General features: G+C 37.8%; 3 protein-coding genes and 1 long non-coding RNA gene across 4 annotated transcripts; 2 read left to right on the top strand and 2 right to left on the bottom strand.

The window, feature by feature from the left end:
- Nucleotides 1-865: 865 nt before the first annotated feature.
- LOC110889149 lies at nucleotides 866-4,079 on the bottom strand. The gene is made up of 4 exons (XM_035980714.1): nucleotides 3,932-4,079; nucleotides 1,831-2,461; nucleotides 1,052-1,744; nucleotides 866-884 (listed from the first exon to the last, which is right to left on the bottom strand). Exons 1-4 carry the CDS (start codon nucleotides 4,077-4,079, stop codon nucleotides 866-868), a joined length of 1,491 nt encoding a protein of 496 aa, XP_035836607.1.
- On the bottom strand, nucleotides 4,006-5,052 carry LOC110914857. Its single transcript, XM_022159532.2, has 2 exons — nucleotides 4,754-5,052; nucleotides 4,006-4,669 (listed from the first exon to the last, which is right to left on the bottom strand). The coding sequence occupies exons 1-2, from the start codon at nucleotides 4,944-4,946 to the stop codon at nucleotides 4,194-4,196; spliced, it is 669 nt and encodes a 222-aa protein (XP_022015224.1). The 5' UTR covers nucleotides 4,947-5,052; the 3' UTR covers nucleotides 4,006-4,193.
- Nucleotides 5,053-8,054: 3,002 nt separating this feature from the next.
- Nucleotides 8,055-10,323, top strand: LOC110914843. The gene is made up of 2 exons (XM_022159531.2): nucleotides 8,055-9,769; nucleotides 10,154-10,323. The coding sequence occupies exons 1-2, from the start codon at nucleotides 8,080-8,082 to the stop codon at nucleotides 10,264-10,266; spliced, it is 1,803 nt and encodes a 600-aa protein (XP_022015223.1). The 5' UTR covers nucleotides 8,055-8,079; the 3' UTR covers nucleotides 10,267-10,323.
- Nucleotides 10,324-15,265: 4,942 nt separating this feature from the next.
- On the top strand, nucleotides 15,266-17,299 carry LOC118488926. Its single transcript, XR_004885367.1, has 3 exons — nucleotides 15,266-15,918; nucleotides 16,742-16,815; nucleotides 17,250-17,299. It is a non-coding gene; the product is annotated as an uncharacterized LOC118488926 (long non-coding RNA).
- The last annotated feature ends 1,564 nt before the right edge of the window (nucleotides 17,300-18,863 follow it).

Below are 18,863 nucleotides of genomic sequence, written 5' to 3'. Positions count from 1 at the left end.
TTGTGTGTGTGTGTATATATATAAGTTTAACTATTAAAAAAATTTAAACCTTATTATATCTGTTGAGAAAGGTAGCCCACCAAAAGAAGTCCGTTAGAGGTCCAGACGTGCAGATCGACTTGAAACGAACCAAATGTGTGCCACAATGTGACCCAACGAACGAAGTCCGCTGGGGTGTCACGCCGGAACGGACGAGCAAAATGCACCACATTGTGGGTGCTCTTAAGGTTATTTGATTTTTGTGTATATAACCTCCTAACAATCAAATACAGTTTCTTTTGTGTGTCTAAATAAAGAAAGGGGGAAACTATCCGGACACCTCCTGCGCCTAATTCCACACTTTTTGAAACCTAGACGCCTCGTATAGACCTATACGAGGCGTCCATGCACTGAATTCGATGGGTGTACAGAGGGTGTCAGGCACGTTGTTTAAGGAACCCTATACGCAGGGTATGGGGCTATACGAGGCGTCTATGTTTGGTGTTTTTTTTTGGCTGAAATGAGGGGTGTTTTGATGGGTTTTGGTATGGTTTTTTGGATAGTTTTTGAAGATGTGTTTTTTTGATGAAATTTTTTTTGGTTTTAAAAAAAGTTTTTTTTTTCTTTTTTACACTATAAAAAGTTGTTGTTTTTTAAAAATTAACTATTTGCCTTTAAAAATCGTTCTTTTTTTATTTTTAAAAAAGTGTTGTTTTTTTTTTTTTGTTTTTTAAAAATCGGCTATTTAAATATATTATATTGTTTTTAACATTTTACTTTTTAAATATTATTCTTTCGATTAAAATTTTATTTCTTTCAAATATTGTTTCCGTATTATATTCAGGGGATTATATTGTTTCCGTATTATCTAAATTTAAGAGAACAATCATTGAGTAACCGAATAACTGAAAACAAACATAAATATGACATATATAAGATAACTGTTTACATCCATAACAAAAATATATAAGATAAGTTTGTACATCCATAATAACAATAAAAACAACAACAGGTCTATGCATCCAAATCCGAATCTGAATCCTGATGCTGCTGCTGCGGCTAGTGCTGCTGCTGCGGCTGGTGCTGCTGATGTGGTGCTCGAACCGGTGGAAGCGGTATCGGGGGTAATCCCTCTCTCTCTCGTCTATCCTGCTCCGCCCGTACCAGCCAACCTACCAAATCGTCGAGCCTGTCAAGCCTGGCTCGTACATCCGGATGTAGCGCAGCTCCTGGGGCACCACCTCGAATAACGTGACGTGGAAACTGAGGTGCCCCGGCAGGTGGCGGTGGCTGTGGCACCGCTGCACCGTCTAGATCCTCCGGAGGGTCCTCCACGGGCACTACATCAGCAGGATCTGCAGGAGGATGAACGGGCTCGAAATGCTCTGGTAGGGCCTCCTCTCCCCATACGCCCCCGTCGCGGTTTTTAAACCGCGGGCCAACGGGGAACCTCCTGATAACCCTCATCCCCCATAGCGACTGCATACCCATCCGCGTCGGCATGATGGCCGGCGTCCGTAGATGTGGGTCCTGCTGTGGTACGAGGCCCAATGAACGGGCAATGACGGTCACGTATGCCCCGCCATACAAAAATCCGCGCTCCTGCCGGTGATGGCCGGAGGCGAAGTACTGGGCTAGACCGTGTGCTAGCGCGCACGGCCTCCTATACAACAAACAATATAGGAAAAAAAGATCTGTGGTCGTACACCACTCACGGCTGTAGCCGCGCGCTGATATAGAAGTGGCGAGCAAATGGTGCAGATACCTGCAGATAGTGTTAGCGAAATACAAAAACAGAGATTAATAAACAGTGCATATAATCACAATAATTGCAATAATAAACGTACATACCTGTATAGTGGGTCCCTAACAAACGACACCCTCCCCTTCGACTTTTCATGCTCCCAATGATCCGCCCCCGCAATCACCTGCCAAAACCCTACAAGAGTGGGTTTTTCAACCACCACTAGCCCCGCTGTGTAAATCTCAGTCTCGATCTCCTCCTGCATGTATAAACCACAACGCACCGCAAACTCTGCTAGCGTCATCGAACGCATAACGCCAGCAAGCCTGAAAGAAATCTCAGGCGGATGGGGAGCACCTGGGTACGGAAGCTGCACTGGCTCCCCAGGAGGGTGAAATGTGAATGACGAAAGGAACTCGACCAGCAGCTCCCTGTAGGTCGGCGTGTGCGCCAAGTCAAAAAGACGATGCCACAGCGAATCGATAGGTATAAACCGACGCACTCTCGGCGTCTCAGCAATCTCCTCCATCGCATCCCAATCGATCGATGCATGCGATCCAACGTGCATCCTCCTAAGCTTCTGGCAATGACGGGCGGCGTCAGTGCCGTCGGGAAAATCTAGATACGGATGCCCCTGCAGCGTATCCACAGGCGGCCGCTGTCTACGTCGTGGACCCTGCTGAATCGGCTCTATCTGAATGTCATCGCCCGGCATCAGATCGTCCTCCATAATAAATACTGTATACGTATACAAACAATAATAAATAAAACAATAATAAATAAATAAATAATTAATAATAATAATAATAATAATAATAATATAATAATAATAATAATATAATAATAATTAATAATAATAATATAATAATAATAATAATAATAATATAATAATAATAATAATAACAATAATAATAATAATAATATAATAATATAATAATAATATAATAATAATTAATAATAATAATAATAATATAATAATAATAATAATAATAATAATAATAATAATATAATAATAATAATATAATAATAATAATAATAATAATAATAATAATAATAATAATAATAATATTTAATAACAATAATAATATTAATAACAATAACAATAATTAATAATAATAATAATATTTAATAATAATAATAATGATATAATAATATAATAATAATAATAATAATATAATAATAATTAATAATAATATAATAATAATAATAATAATATAATAATAATAATAATAATAATAATAATAATAATAATAATAATACTAATAATAATATAATAATAATAATAATATTTAATAACAATAATAATATTAATAACAATAACAATAATTAAGAATAATAATAATATTTAATAATAATAATAATAATAATAATAATAATATAATAATTAATAACAATAATAATATTAATAACAATAACAATAATCAATAATAATAGCAATAATCAATAATAACAATAAAAAAAAAAAAAAAAAAAAAACAGACCCTCGTATAGCCCTCGTATAGGGCTATACTCGGCGTCCTGTTCTACAAGTTCATCATCATCATCAACCTCAAACCCCCAAAACCCAACAAAATTCAACTTTTAGGGCAAACCTACGGTCTAAAGGCATAAACGAGACAAAAATACTTAACTACGGGATGAAATACGTACCGGTGATGCTTCGATTCTTCAAAAATACGGTTGAAATACGTACGAGGCGTATAGATCAGAATGCAGCGTATATGTGTGTGTTTTTGTTTGTGTGTGTGATCTGTGTCGTCTAGCCCCCCCCCCCCTGTGTTATACGAAGCCTAGACGCCTCGTATAGATCTATACGAGGCGTCTATGCTTTTTGGTAAATGACCATTTTGCCCCTGTTTAACCCTCAGTATAGCCTTTTATCAGGGGCAAAATGGTAATTAACCATTCCAAAAAGATATTTCTGAAATGGTTAATTACCATTTCGCCCCTGATAAAAGGCTATACTAAGGGGTAAACAGGGGCAAAATGGTAATTTAATAATACATTTTAATGGTTGTTGATTAGCCGGAGGACTTAGTATTGGGAAGTAAGTGGAACTCGCACCCATGGTTGTCGTTAACAGGTGCACCCCGATACCGTACGTTTGTGCAATAAGAAGTCCTGCAAAGGGGAAGTCCATCCAGTGATTCTCCCCACAACCGGCCACTGAATCCCAAATTAGGCCCTAACGATGCGTGTGAAAATAACCATCAGCCCATGCTTCAAATATTGGGAACCAGATCGATTCGTTCTGATCCATTTCTTGGACAAGGTCCCTCCTAATAAGCCCCCATGAACTCTGATCCATCCCTAAGCCCACAGCCACAGACCGAAACCCACAATGACCGTCCGGCATCACATCTCGTATGCACGAGACGTACGGATGGAACACTGGCGGAATGTCAGACTTAAACCGTTCGATGATTCCCACGTACTCGTCCCCAATGATTAAAGGAAAACCGTGATCATCTCATGTCTCTTTCTTCTTAGAACTCTTTGAACGGCTTAGGGTCGCTTTGGGTTTTTGGGACCTTATAACCGACTGTTGTGAGGCCTGAGACGGAACGTACGAGCTGTGGCGAGGTTTATCGTACTTACTTTGTCGTGAACCTTCAAAGCACGTGTTTGCATCACCGAAGGAGCTTCTCCTCAATTCTTCATCTATACGAGAGGCCTCGTCCAACCTTTCTTGTACCTGCTTTGTTGTTGGTCGGCCACGAGTATTTTGTTGGACAACCGGTGGTTTCTTGGTAGATTTCGTTGGAGTCAACACCGCTTTAATCTTTGAAAGCAGGCTTTTTTGCTGAGCTGGGGGGTGCGACTGTAATTGTTGTCTAACAACATCTAGCTCTTCGACCACGTCAAGTGAGTCGTCTATCAATTTACAACTTTGGAAGTTAAGTTTCCGCCAGAAGACGTCTATGTCTTCGAGTTGAATCGGACGCTCTGCACGGTTAAAAACAATATTGTTTAAGTAAAATGAAAAAAGGAAATATATCACACAAGTGTTGTACGTTCAACAATTATTACCTTCACGCATGTACTTTTCTATCCTACAAGCACAGGGCAACCCACAGCTGTGCCACATTTGGCAACCACATGATGAATTAAAGCGCTCCAAGACATCTAGCCTCCTAATTGCCTCTCCATGCAACAAGTCAAGGGCTTTGTGGGATACTTTTCCAAGTAGGTGTTGAAACATCGGGTGTTTGTGGTGTTTCATTGTTTTTTCGATGCTTTCTCGAAAAGTCTTCCTTATTTCACCGAACTGTGTCTCAACTATATCCCGGACACAACCAACTATACGGTCCAGCGAGCTCCTATCTTCGACGTATTTCTTTAAGTTGGCATGTTGGCTCTCAACTCTGTTTGTAGTACGATTACCAAAGTTGCGCCTCTTATCAGTCCACGCAAAGACAAACATCTCCTTATAGTCTTTTAGCCAGTTATCGTACACGTATTTGAAGACTCCTAAAAAGTAAAAATAATTTAATAAAATTTGCATAGGTGAGTCGTATGTTATTAGAAAAACTTACTAGAACGTTTGCACTCCACAAGTCGCTTTCGCATGTTGCGCAAGTGGTAGTCGTAGATGGGTATGGATGGAGACTCAATCAATGAACCCCAGAATGACATAAATTTCTTCCAGTCGTCGTCTGTGAAGGCACCCTTGCAGTGCTTCATAACATTCTGTTGTATGTGCCACCTGCAAAGAAGCCTGGAGGCGTCTGGAAATACTTTAGCACACGCGCCCATAAGGGCTAGGTCTCTATCCGTTAAAATCACACGTGGCTCCATACATTCATCCAACATTGCCTTAACCCTCTCAAGCACCCACACAAAGTTATCACCCCGTTCTTTACTAACAACGGCATGCGCGATAATAAACGATTTGTTGGTAGGCGTCATACCAACAATCTGGATAAAGGGCATATTGTATATGTTTGTCTTGTACGTTGCATCGATCATCATGACGTGGGGGAATGCACGCCACAAGACTCTCGAGTCCCGATGAAGAAAGAAGATCTCTGTTACGATCTCTGTTCCGGGTTCTTCCCGGATCTCGTAAATAAAGTCGTTTTTCATCAGCACATTTTCTAGTGACTGCATGGGAGTCAATCCTTGTCTTTGTTCGGCTCTAATCTTCGCTACAACGTTTTGAACGTCTTTCTGAACATGAAACCTGTCGGGGTCCTGCTTCCTTATCGTTTGAAATATTTTGCGCGGCTCCATGTTTTGAGCTGTCAGCTGCTCGATCAATTTCATTTCGCTTGGAGTAAACCTTCGCACAAACGCGTGGGCCGACAGGTCCTCACAAAGTTCGTGGTTATGTTCAATTGTTCCGTCTTTTATCTCCCAGGTTTCATACGGGTGGTTTCGGACAGCCAGCAGGTAAAACGGGCAACCGGTTTTTTTGCTTCCAGCTTTTCTAAGTGTTGCTGTACTCTGGTGCTCACCACCACGATCACATTCAAGCCATACCCTCCCGGTTCTTCCCCCGATTTTCTTTGATCGACGGGTGACAATAACGAAACCATCCGCATTTGCTATTTCTTGTATCCGTTTCTTTAGTTCATCTAAGGAGTTGAAAACCTGTAACATCGACAATATTAATAATAATAATAATAATAATAATAATAATAATAATAATAATAATATAATAATAATAATATAATAATAATAATAATAATAATTTTTTTTTTTTTTTTTTTTTTTGAACGGCAAATTTGGATCACTGACGGACCACTGGAGTATCATCGTGCCACCAGAGGAACCACCCGATCATATCCATCTCCACTAGGCATAATGCCACACCAATTCAGGAGGAAACCCAATAAACATGGGAAAACCCCCCTTGTGGGAATCGAACCCAGGACCTATTGGTCTCAAAGCCTTATCCCACCACCAAGATGCCACTAGGCTATAAAGCCATGGGCATAATAATAATAATAATAATAATAATAATAAAATATTAATAATAAAATAGTAATTTATACCGTCTTTTTTAAGTACAGACTGTCCAGAATGGGAGGTGCTTCACCACCATATCTACCATATCCACCATAACCACCATATCCTCCAACGTCCGAATTGTTTTGATGAACATAAGGAGTGCCCGGGGAAATGAATTGCTGATGATCACCGTCTCCTCCGTATCCACCGTATCCCCCGTATCCACCGTATCCACCATATCCACCGTCTCCTCCGTATCCACCGTCTCCTCCGTATCCACCGTCTCCTCCGTATCCACGGTCTCCTCCGTATCCACCGTCTCCTCCGTATCCACGGTCTCCTCCGTATCCACGGTCTCCTCCGTATCCACCGTCTCCTCCGTATCCACCGTCTCCTCCGTATCCACCGTCTCCTCCGTATCCACCATGTCCTCCGTATCCACCGTCTCCTCCGTATCCACCGTCTCCTCCGTATCCACCGTCTCCTCCGTATCCACTAGCATGGTATGAGTCATCTACACGGGCTGTTTCATCAACAGGAGGATGCTTGTTCAAATCTAGAAACGGGCTGTTTTGTTTTCCTTGTATACTAGACACAACCTCCTCTTGCTCATTAGAATCGGGAACGCCAGACTCCTCCAAAATAGACAACCGTATCATCATTAGTAAATAATAAACGAAAACAACAAGTAATTAAAACATTTACGCTAATAACTGTTACCGGAACGCTTTCGTGCCCCCAATTTTCGCTAGAATATTGCCCGAAGATATAGTTGCCGTCCCAATATGATGACATTTCAACACTCCGGGATGATAATAACGCAAACACAAATAAAAGAACAAACAGAATGTGAGTGTTTGTTTGTTGAAACCTCGGATGTGGACCAAGAACGCACTGTAGGTTGCATTTTATGGGAGCTAAAGACGCCTCGTATAGGTCTTTACTCCCCGTATGCCTTTAAGTCATGTCAGACATAGTCTCTTCATAGTCAAATCGGTCAGTCCAAGACGCCTCGTATAGACCTATACGAGGCGTCTAAGGGCCTTCGTATTGGCCCCTCGTACAGGCCTAGACTCCCCGTATAAGTTGACTGATGTGACGTTGTACGAGGTGCAGAAGTTGGTCGGGAAAAGCAACCCTATACGCTTCGTATAGGGCTATACGAAGCGTATAGGAGGGTGTGGATTTAGGGAATAAGGTGTCTGAATATGTACACCCTAAAGAAAGCTATATAAAATTCAGAATGTTTATACAACAGTAAAGTCTTCTTTTGTTTGGCTCACTGTCACTTTATAAGTTTGCCGACTCCACTAATCCTCTTTTTATATTGTATAAAGTAAGTACTATAATCAACTCCAATTTGCAAATCCAGCACCATAGTCGAATCTTTCATACCATCCACCATGAGTTGCACAAACCCTACATGCTTCTTCTGCACCATGAAAGAGCAAAACATAGTCATCAGGAGATCAGGAATCAAGAAATGTTTCAAAGAAATGCTGTCAATTGACGAGCAAGAGCGTGTACTAATTCTAAGCACTTTATGGAAAATTTCCATGAATCAACCCGAAGATCCCGAGTTTCCTTCTCTTGGTATATTCAAATGCATGGTGAGCTTGCTCCATAAGAGCATCAACGACAAATCATGGGTTCTTGATTGCCAAAACATTTATATCCCATATTATGCAGCCCATATTGTAGGATCCTACACCATGAATAGTCTCGATTTTGCAGAAAAAGCTGTAGAATCTGGTGTTATTCCTCCATTGTTGGATCTTCTGAGAGGAAAGATGAGTTGGGTGGAGCAAAGGGTTGCAGTTAGAGCTCTTGGACACCTAGCAAGCTATGATAGTACTTTTGAAACCTTGGCGGTTCATGAAGAAGAAGTCGTCAAGCTAACCATGAGTCTAGCTTCAAGGTGCAGCGAGTTAGTCTATAACGAGTTTGTGGCGATTGAGGACACAGACCTGAGGGTGAACTATCACAAGAAGTTGATTACTAGAGGGGTTGGAGGGTTAGAAATGGAGAACAGAAAGGCTGAAGAATGGGCTAGCCAAATCCAGTGCTGGTCTCTACACTTACTAAATTGCTTTGCCATTAGAGGTAGATCCATAGATCTAATTTGTAATCTAGATTTCTTGAAAGATTTGAGTTCAATGTGGGGTGGGCTTGTGAATCACACATCACCTTCTGGAATAGGTTTGATAAGAATTTTGTGTTACACACAAGTTGGAAGAAGAAAAGTTTCTGAATCAAAAGAGGTTATTGAGTGTATTTGTAACCTCTCAAGGTCTTCAGATGATTGGCAGTATATGGGGATTGATTGTCTTTTATTACTTCTCCATGACATGAACACAAGGTACAAAGTTCTTGAAATCGCATCATTTTATTTATTGGATCTTATTGAGCTTAGAAAACTAGGAGAAAGATCAAAGTTAGGCCAAAAAATCACAAAAGCACTGCTTATTGACTTCAAGAATGGGAAATCAAGAATAAAAAACCCTGCAATTGATAGAAGATTAAAAGAAATATGGGTTACAAAAGTTGATAAGAATAGAAGAGAAAGATCAATGTCTGATGAGATATTTGAAGAGAAAAGAGTCATGGTGAATCTTATTAAACAACAAGCGAATAATAGTTTTTGGTTAGGCGATATTGAAACTGCGGTAAAGAAATACACGGAAGGTTTAAAACTATGTCCCTTAAAACTAAGGAAAGAAAGGATTGTACTCTATAGTAATAGAGCTCAGTGTTATTTACTTCTTAACGATCCAGATTCTGCTGTTAGCGATACCACAAGAGCTCTTTCAATTTCAAAACCTACAAATTCTCATGCTAAAAGCTTGTGGCGGAGATCACAAGCTTACTATATGAAAGGGTTGGCTAAAGAGAGTTTGATGGATTGTTTAATGTTCATCAATGCTTTTGTTACCGTAGATAAGAGAAAACAAGAAAAAATTCCTTACTATGCAGTTCAAATGATCAGAAAGTTGATGGATTTAACATGGTTTTTTGCATCTGCCAAGTCAAAATTTTCAAGCCAAGCAAGCTCATCTAGCAGCAATGAAGAATTCACTAAGGATGAGATGTCAGGTATGTTATTATTTTCACTTTGATCAGGAAAAAACTACGGAAAAAGAGATATTAACTAATTGGACGTTGATGATCAAATATAATTGATAAAACATGAGTATCAGTGGCGAAGCTTGACGTTTTCGACCGGGTGGTCGAAAACGTATATACCCAAAAATTTCTATAGAATCGGGGGGTCGAAATTGTATATACCCAAAAATTTCTATACGAAAACTACATATATAACACTACTGAGCGAAAAGTTCGGGGTCCCCCCCCCCGGCCCCTTCAAAGCTGCGCCAATGAGTATTATAATAGAACGCTAAATTATTGCAATAACAAACGTAAATTGTTTGTGTTAATAGTGAAATTATCATGCGAGAAACTTTTTTTCAAACTTTGCAGGATTATATACAATTTTGGAGGAACCTATGATCAGAAAATACAACAAGGCTACCAAGAGAAAGGTGAATAGAGACGGAAAGCAAAAGGATTCATTCATGGCTCTATCAATATAACAAATATTTAGGTATGATCAGCAGGTTATAAAAACATTAGTGGTACCCTTTTCAGTCTCTACTTTATTAGTAATTCTGTACGGAGCAATTTAACTAGCATCAAATATTGATTTTCAAATCAATCTAGTTTGAGTTTTTTATGATCAACCTGAGGGGTTTTTTTTTTCTATGCTTCCCATCACTGTTCATATGCTCATGCATGTGTACAAGAGAGGACCACAATTCCATAATACCAACACTGATTGAAATAATCATTTTTCTTTGATGGCCAAATCATATTTTATTATTGTCTTTATGGGTAATTAAGATGGGGTTTTACACTAAGCCTTGATATTGAACTAGATCTAGAAGTCCTAAAATACAGTCACACTTCCATTGCGCATCCATTGATTCACTAGGGTTGCAATATGTGTTAGGGCCTGTTTGGTTTATTTAGATCTGAATGGTTAAGATCTGACCGAATCAGACATCCATGTCTGAACCATTCAGCTTCATTCACAATCTTTTCGGAACCAAACGCTCTGAATGCACTGCAATCTAACCGAATCAGATGTGGACCTTTGAGTGGTAAACAAACAGTAACTTAGTGTTTGCATGAGGTTTAACCTAAACATGACACACGTAACTAATCGTCTCAAGATGATGGAACTGAACTTATGTTTGATATTTTAGTGTAATCGGGATTGACTTAGTGATCAAAGTGAATTGTAACATGCATCAAGCAAGTTTGGAGATGCAGGAGTGTACGTTTATTTGAGTTGTTACAGTTGTTCGGATGGAGCCCCTAATCAATGGGGTTTCCAAGGGGGCAACACCCCCTTGGCGGGGTCTAGGCAACGCCCCTGTGAACAGGGTCCAAGGGGTTTGCTTCACGCATTAGAGAAATTAATTTTCAGAAAATTCGTTTTGATTTTTAGATAAACTGCCTGAGGGCAATTACCGCCTCATCCCCAAATTCAAAATTGTTGCTCATGGATGGTCATCACACTCTAGTTCATACGAATTCATTCACCAAATAACATACCAGTTCTCATTCTCAAATCTAAGTTGTATCCGATTAAATTTTCAGAAGAACCATCGAAATAATTCGATCTGAAAGTGAAAACACGTCTCTCAGATCATCCATTGCAAGCCTAATTTCCTCAACACCTTGAGTACATGATTGACCCGAAAACCTAATTTGTACACAGTTCAAGTGGTTGGTGGGTGAATTGAAATTTAAGTACTTTTGTTATAAATCAATACTTTCTACACCCTTAGTTATCTACTTTTATAAAAATCATATACTGCTCCAGATCCGTTTGTTTACCACTATATAGTAGTTCGTAACTATCTATTTATGTGTTCTCATTAATTTACATTAAGAGTACTAGGGTACTACTCTCGTTGCTTCAACTAATCACACACATTCACCTTATTTTTGTACCAAAACTATTGTAAGTGTAACCCTACTTTAACACTTGTGATACCACACCCTAACTACGTACCCTGATCACTTTTGCAACATTTATTGGTCATCTCCAGACAACTCACCGCCTTTACCACTTCATAACCACCGCTTCGGCTACATGTCCCTCGCATGCTCGACGGTGTACTTGAAATATCTGCTATTCCCGCATGAGGTATCCGAGTGGTGCCCCCAGTACGCTTACGATACACAGTTGTTGTATTGCTATTTCATTAAGAATAACTAGTATTAAGCCTCTGCGTTGCAGCGTTTGTCAAAAAACTGTGTCAAGTAGTAGCAATACTATACCATTGTCAGCGACCACAAACACGGAAAAGCTCGTAAAAACAAAATAAATAAAAACGGCAAAAAAATAACGCCGAGCGAAAAGCGGACGTAAAATCTTTGAATCACGTACGCTCGTTGCTAAGAAATTAAAACGAAACGTAAAATATAGAAAAAAAATATCTAAGTCCATCCAGGACCCGCGTGTTGGACGAACTTGTCAAACGCCGAAAAATAGATGTGACGCGACGTGCTAGTCAAACGGGAAAAAAATATACTAAAAATGTTGAATCCCACACGCACGTTGCGGTGCGTTAACTCACAAAATTTAGAACGAAACGAAAAACTTGGGAAAGATGAAAAGTATGGTGGACCAAAATTGAAAATAAAAAAGAGTTGTGAGTAAATCGCAAAAGATGAAAAACTTTGAGTTAAAAGTAAAAAAAAAAAAACAAAGGGTCTAAATTGCAAAATTGAAGTTATTTATTAATTTTAGATAAAGATAAGGATAAAAATAAGTGATATCTATATATTGGTTATTAATTACAATTAATATTAATATGAAAAGAAATTTATTAAACAAATATAAATAAAATTTATGAGATTGAAGGAGAGAATGTCATGTGGCATTATATGGAGTCCTTTATTATAAGTTAGATTAGATAAAATAACAACAAAAATAATAACAATAAAAATAATAATAATACCAATAATAATAATAATAATAATAATAATAATAATAATAATAATAATAATAATAATAATAATTATAATGTTGACAATATGTTAATAATTTTAACAATAATAATAACTATAATAATTTTAACAATAATAATAATTATAATAATTTGAACAATAATAATAGTTATAATAATTGTAACAATAACAATAACAATAATTTTTAACAATAATATTAATAATAACAATAACAATAACAATAACAATATAATTTTAACAATAATAATTATTATTATAAAAATAATACAAATATTAATGTGATACCTCCTTTATTTGAAACGGATTGTCGGGGGTAGATGGTTCATAATCATCATACAGTGGTGTGTTACGGGGCTCATAACCATATCCACCGTATTCTTCGTATCCACCGTAGCCTCCGTATCCACCGTATCCACCTTCACCCCCGTATCCACCGTATCCATGTATCCATCTTCACCCACGTATCCACCGTATCCACCATCACCCCCGTATCCACCATATCCTCCGTATCCACCATCACCCCCGTATCCGTAACCCGGATACGATTGCTGCGTCGGGTAATATGGTTCATCAACAGGTGCATTCTCAGCACCGTATCCACTTTGTTGAACGTACGGAGATTCATACCAGTATCTGTAATCCGGATACACTTGATGCGCCGTGTAATTTGGTTCATCAACAGGTGGAGTCGGAGTCTCGTTCAAGTCTGGCAATTGTGTTTTTTGATCAACAAGGACTCCAGACACAACCTCCTCCTCCTCATTGGCATCATTTACTCCCCATGCATCGTTAGAATGGCGATTATAGAAATAATTCTCGTCCCAAAATGATGACATTTTAACAATATTGTGTTTGATACAGAGAAATTGAAGATCTACAGAACAAATGAATTGAACAAAAAATACAACCTATAACAAGTGATTGAATGCACAGAGGAAATGGGGATTGAAGTCGAAGGCAGAGATGCATGGCTAAATACCACTTTTGAATTTACAATCATACGCAGCTTATAGCTCTATACTCCGCGTATAGCTTTATTCACGTGCTTGGACAACATCGTATCATTGTCAAATCAGTCTGACATACGCTGCGTATATGTCACACCCCGATTTCCACGTGTTTCACCGGTGGGCCCGGTGGGGGATTACCGTGACGTAGTTGGCAACAATATAGTCAAACCACACAGTATTTAAATGCACAGCGGAAGCATAAAGATAGATTATATTTCAACCATCAAATGTAATATCCAAGTATCACAAGTAGTTGAAATGAATCCACAGGGATCAAAATAAAAATAGAATATTGTTCAACAGATTGTGGCATCCCAAGCTTGCGAGACTCTAACGGTGCTAAGGAGTGGCCAGCCTATTACGTGTAGATCCTGCATTTAATCTTTTGGGGAAAATACGTCAGTTTACACTGGTAAATACATTCAACCGACACTTTTGTAAAATGTTTAATAAAATTGATTTGAATGCACAAGGCATAAACTCTTTATAACTTGGGATAATTTATCAATTAAATCTTGTAAAAGAATTAAATGTTCACTATGCGTTTGGTCGCCAGGGTCGTGCCGGGTTTAAGATTAATTGACACGCCACATAGCATAAAGCTGTGGCGCGAAAACCAATGGTTATACCTTTATAAATATAGACACCTTGTCGGGTGTACGCCTACACCCGCATGTCGAGGTCGTGGCCATTTCGTAAAATGATGCCAAGGATTTCCGGGACATGGTCATTAAGCTCCCAAAGGCGTAAAGCCAACAAAACCAATTTTTAAACGGGTCACATTGATAATACCCAACTACCATTGAGTTGGGGTCAATTGCCCGACCAAGCGGTATTTTAAAATACCGTAACCCAAGCCCGTATAACGGAAAATAAGTTAAAAGTATTTACTTGAGCAAGTATTAACCTCAACAAACAAATGCAAGTATCTTTTACTGGTCTGCTATTCTGGAACGAAGGTTTATAACAACCTATTAGAATCCTAATGCGTCCTTAATTTAGCCTTAGCTTAGACCGGTCAGTTTCAAAGGATAGTTATGGTTTAATCACGTGAAAGGCGAAAACCGGGAATGGAATGTGGTTTGGGCCCAACAAGTTTGAAGTCTTGTTTTTATATGGGTATAATAACCACACTCTGGATTTTGAAGTAAAAACGATAAGGTTTGACCCGTTTCGGCTTGTTTATGTAAACTAGTTACATAAACCGGACCGTGCGCGTAAAGGCGTAACGGGTAACCGTAAGAGTACTACACAGGTTTACTAAGTTATTACTAAGTTTACTAAGTTATCAGTAGGATACCTTCCTGTGACATCCGTCAAAATGGATTCCCAAGATCCGACCCGTTTTGAAACCTGTATCCTAACTTTTGAAACCTCGAAAGTTTTCGCGATTTATTATCAATATAGTTATTTATTTACAACTAATTAACCTTTTACAATAAAAAATAATAAAAAAAAGAAAAGAAATAAAATAAAATATCACAGTGGCTTCAACTCTTGATATAACCCCACATGAATATTTTTCAAATTGAAATATAAGGCTCTGTTCCTTTAATCTTGAAGTTGCCGCCATAACTCTACATAGACAAGTATGCCTTCATCTCGGGACTCGGTATTATTTACACGTTTCTTGTTTTTTTTCAAGAATCTGGACATAAATGCAGCCAAACCCCTTTTATGCCTTTTAATCTTTACCATAAACCTCCTGTGAAAACTTGAAAGATTTCCACATAATAATCTCAAGGGTTTTATAACAATATATACATGTGTCTTGACAAACATAAACGTACACACCCTTCTGTTCCTACACGACACCCTCACATTTGACACCCACACAAACCCAAAACATCTCGACATCCTCACAATACTCTTTCGCCAACCTGGCCGGAGAAATCCCGAAGTCCACCGGAGGGAACCTGCAATCGCCGGAGTTCGGAGACGTCACTGGAACTCGAAGACAACGTCGGAAAGACTCAAAGCCGTCGAGGCCCTACCGACGTCGCGACGGGGATTGGTTTCATTTCGGTATACGTTTTTCCTTTCATTCAGATTTTGGGTTGTCTCATGTTCGGATATGCTTGTGCTTGTCCGGTTGTTTAATAAAGAAGATGACGCGAACCGAGCTTGCCCGAGATCGAGGTACGCCGGAGCGGACAACGGAATTCATCGACGATATCGTTTCATCTTGTTTCGGTATATCATTCCTTATCCGTTTATTTTCTTATGAGTTCCCCTATTGAAGTCTTGTTTTTTTTGTTTCAACGTTATTAATCATCCTAACGAACTAAAAGTATGAGAAATCTTATAACAGTGTCTCGGTTTGGTTAAATCAAAGAAGATGAACTTTTATAACCTTTTCAAACTAAAAAATGAAACATAAACATATACATCGGTTCTATTCGAATGGCTTTGTTATGAAGAAGAAAGAAGCATGATATAACAGTGTGTGTATGTATGTATTCTTAATAAAGAAGATGATGGGCATTTATGTTTGGTTCATATAATAGAAACTCAAAATAGAAATATGTGGGGGTGGGTTCCTTTTTGTCCAACTAGCCATTTAAAACAAGAGAAACAGTAGTTATTATTATTATTATTATTATTATTATTATTATTATTATTATTATTAAATTTGGTAACAATGTTAGTTGTGTTGTAACTAGTGGAAATTCCCTGTGTGTTGGGTATTTGTCCTTTAAAAAAAAATTATTTTAGAAACTTATACAGTTTATACCTTTTCTTATTTCATTTTTTTACATTTATTAACAACATTGTGTGTTATTTTAATAAAATTCCTTTTCATAAACAACATGCTGAATCAACCGTTTACATTTTTTATAAAACCTTAAACATATATCAATAACATGAATAATTATTTTATTATAATTTCTTTTACCATTAATCGTTAATAATAAGTTAAATTATAACATTTAGTTAAATTGTAAACAACAAATATTATAATCTTATCCAACCTATAAATAATAACGAGATCGTTATGTGATATTTTCATATCTAGGTTAATCGCCCTCGTTCGTCCTCTTGATTTCTTTACTCGTGCGTTATTTTACAAGAAATCGCAACGCAATCACAGTGAGTATACTCGTATTTCCCCCTTTTTACTTTTACCACTTTTGGGGTGTAACATGTTTACCTATTAACTTACACATGAACACTTTGTTAAACACATGAACGTTCCTATAACATGCTTGTATACGTGATGACTTGATACTTTAAACTTGGGTTATTCTTATGTGTTGAACTTATCAGTAACTTCGTACGAGCCAAACCTTGACATATGTAGCGCTATAGGATTAACGACCCGCCCGTAAACTTGAGGTTATGTCTTGAGCATATTGCGTTTTCTTGGTTTGATATGTTAGACACATGCCATATTTAAGGTTTATCTTGAATCATATGCTTGCCATGAGGAATTGATCACACTTTTTAACTTATGCTATGTACGTACCAAACTTGTATACTCGCCTTTGCTTTTGCATTGAATTGTATTTTTAAACATGTTACAGGTTGATGATGATGAAATGAAAACGGATAGCAAAGATGCCTAGATACTCACTTAGACGTTTAGGTTTAAAGTGTTGTATCAATTTTGTTTATGTTATGTTGAACAATGTTGTTATTTGCTTCTCTTGTAATGTTTCGACAATTTATTTTGGAAATGAAATTTGGATTGTTAAATTATTGTCACAAATAGCGTTATGATGCTTTTGAACAATTTGTTAGTCTCATCCCGATGTTTCCGCCATCGGTTGGGGTGTGACAGATTGGTATCAGAGCCATAACTATAGGGAATTAGGAAAAGTAGGAATGCTTTAACCTAGTCTATAGTTTTAGAGCTTTATTCTTATGCTTTGCTTGAAACTACTTGCATGCTACTTTATTTGCTCCATATTTATTCGCTTTGATTTTTTTTAAAACCTATATGTCACTTATGTGTTAATATTTAACATGCCGATTCTTATGTGTTAATAGTTGTTTTATTATGTGTTAATACTTGTTTTATTGTTCTATTCTTTATGTGTTATCCTCGACATGCCTTCTTATGTGCTTATATTTGTTCGTTTATTCCCTTAACATGCGCTTTTCTAAGGCTTTTGCCTGATTATTCAAAAACCGACAACACTCATATTATACAAACGAGACGAGTTTACCAAAATAGGCGTGAAACCCACAATTTGGTAAACGACTCTCATTCCGCTTGATTATATTTTTGCACGAAATTCACCATTAAGTTAGGAGTGAAATCCACATCTTAATGGAAATTTCAAATTTAAATTCTAGTGGACCCTCGTCAATGTGTCGAAATTTAATTTGACCCGACGAGTACCAACCACACTTAGGGTACGAAGTCGTCAAGTTAGGGGTGAAACCCGCACCTTGTCGACTAGTCCCACTCCTTAACTTTTATAAATCCCGCCAAGTCTCGAAATTTTTTATTGAATTGGAACATGTAGTAACCGGAAGGGTAAATACCGTCAACCGACATGTCGGCGAGAGTATTTCACTTATTAGGCCAAAGCATGTTTTCAATTTCGAAAGACCTTTCGACCACTTTGGTTAGTCAACGTTCCATTTTGGAACCATCCAAGTTTCTTTTATCAAACTTACGCTTTACTATTTCCGATCTTTTATGGTAAAATTTTCTCTTATCAATTTTGAACCATTTTTAAGATTTCACTTTTGCGCATTGCGCACACATCATACTATTACTTTTCATACGATTATACATTATTAGCATGCATAATTCCACGCAATTTTATTTACACTTTTGTAACAAGTGGAGACATATCATCAAGATAAGAGTGATTTCCTTATCTTGACGATTAACTCTGCTTCTTTTCTCATCTTACAACGACCTCACCAACGGATTAGGAGTGATTCCCTCACCTAGGTGATCATTACCAATACTCCCTTTTAGTAGACTATATTATGTAAACACGATCACGTTTATATCTAAATCGTTTATCATTAGTCAAATCCCTAATTATTTCAAAATTCATTGTTTATATAAACGAACTTCTTATCCTACAATCTATTTTCATATAGCTCACACACATGAAATTTTTAACTTCTCCGTAGACGCTTGTTCCTCAAAGTCCAAAATTTCACGAAATGCTACT

The sequence above is a fragment of the Helianthus annuus genome, chromosome 2, assembly GCF_002127325.2.
Source record: "Helianthus annuus cultivar XRQ/B chromosome 2, HanXRQr2.0-SUNRISE, whole genome shotgun sequence".
Taxonomy (NCBI): domain Eukaryota; kingdom Viridiplantae; phylum Streptophyta; class Magnoliopsida; order Asterales; family Asteraceae; genus Helianthus; species Helianthus annuus.
The sequence above is the reverse complement of the archived record's forward strand: the minus strand, read 5'-3'. Positions and strand labels throughout refer to the sequence as shown.

What these genes read in the sequence shown, in the direction of transcription:
- LOC110889149 (XM_035980714.1), bottom strand. Translation starts at nt 4,079, where the DNA reads ATGCCGGACGGTCATTGTGGGTTTCGGTCTGTGGCTGTGGGCTTAGGG. An exon ending in ATTTGAAGCATGGGCTGATG is followed by an intron (nt 2,462 to 3,931) that starts GTTATTTTCACA and finishes ATACGTATACAG; the next exon opens with TATTTATTATGGAGGACGAT. An exon ending in GTTAGGGACCCACTATACAG is followed by an intron (nt 1,745 to 1,830) that starts GTATGTACGTTT and finishes CACTATCTGCAG; the next exon opens with GTATCTGCACCATTTGCTCG.
- LOC110914857 (XM_022159532.2), bottom strand. Translation starts at nt 4,946, where the DNA reads ATGAAACACCACAAACACCCGATGTTTCAACACCTACTTGGAAAAGTA. An exon ending in AGAAAAGTACATGCGTGAAG is followed by an intron (nt 4,670 to 4,753) that starts GTAATAATTGTT and finishes TTAACCGTGCAG; the next exon opens with AGCGTCCGATTCAACTCGAA.
- LOC110914843 (XM_022159531.2), top strand. Translation starts at nt 8,080, where the DNA reads ATGAGTTGCACAAACCCTACATGCTTCTTCTGCACCATGAAAGAGCAA. An exon ending in CACTAAGGATGAGATGTCAG is followed by an intron (nt 9,770 to 10,153) that starts GTATGTTATTAT and finishes CAAACTTTGCAG; the next exon opens with GATTATATACAATTTTGGAG.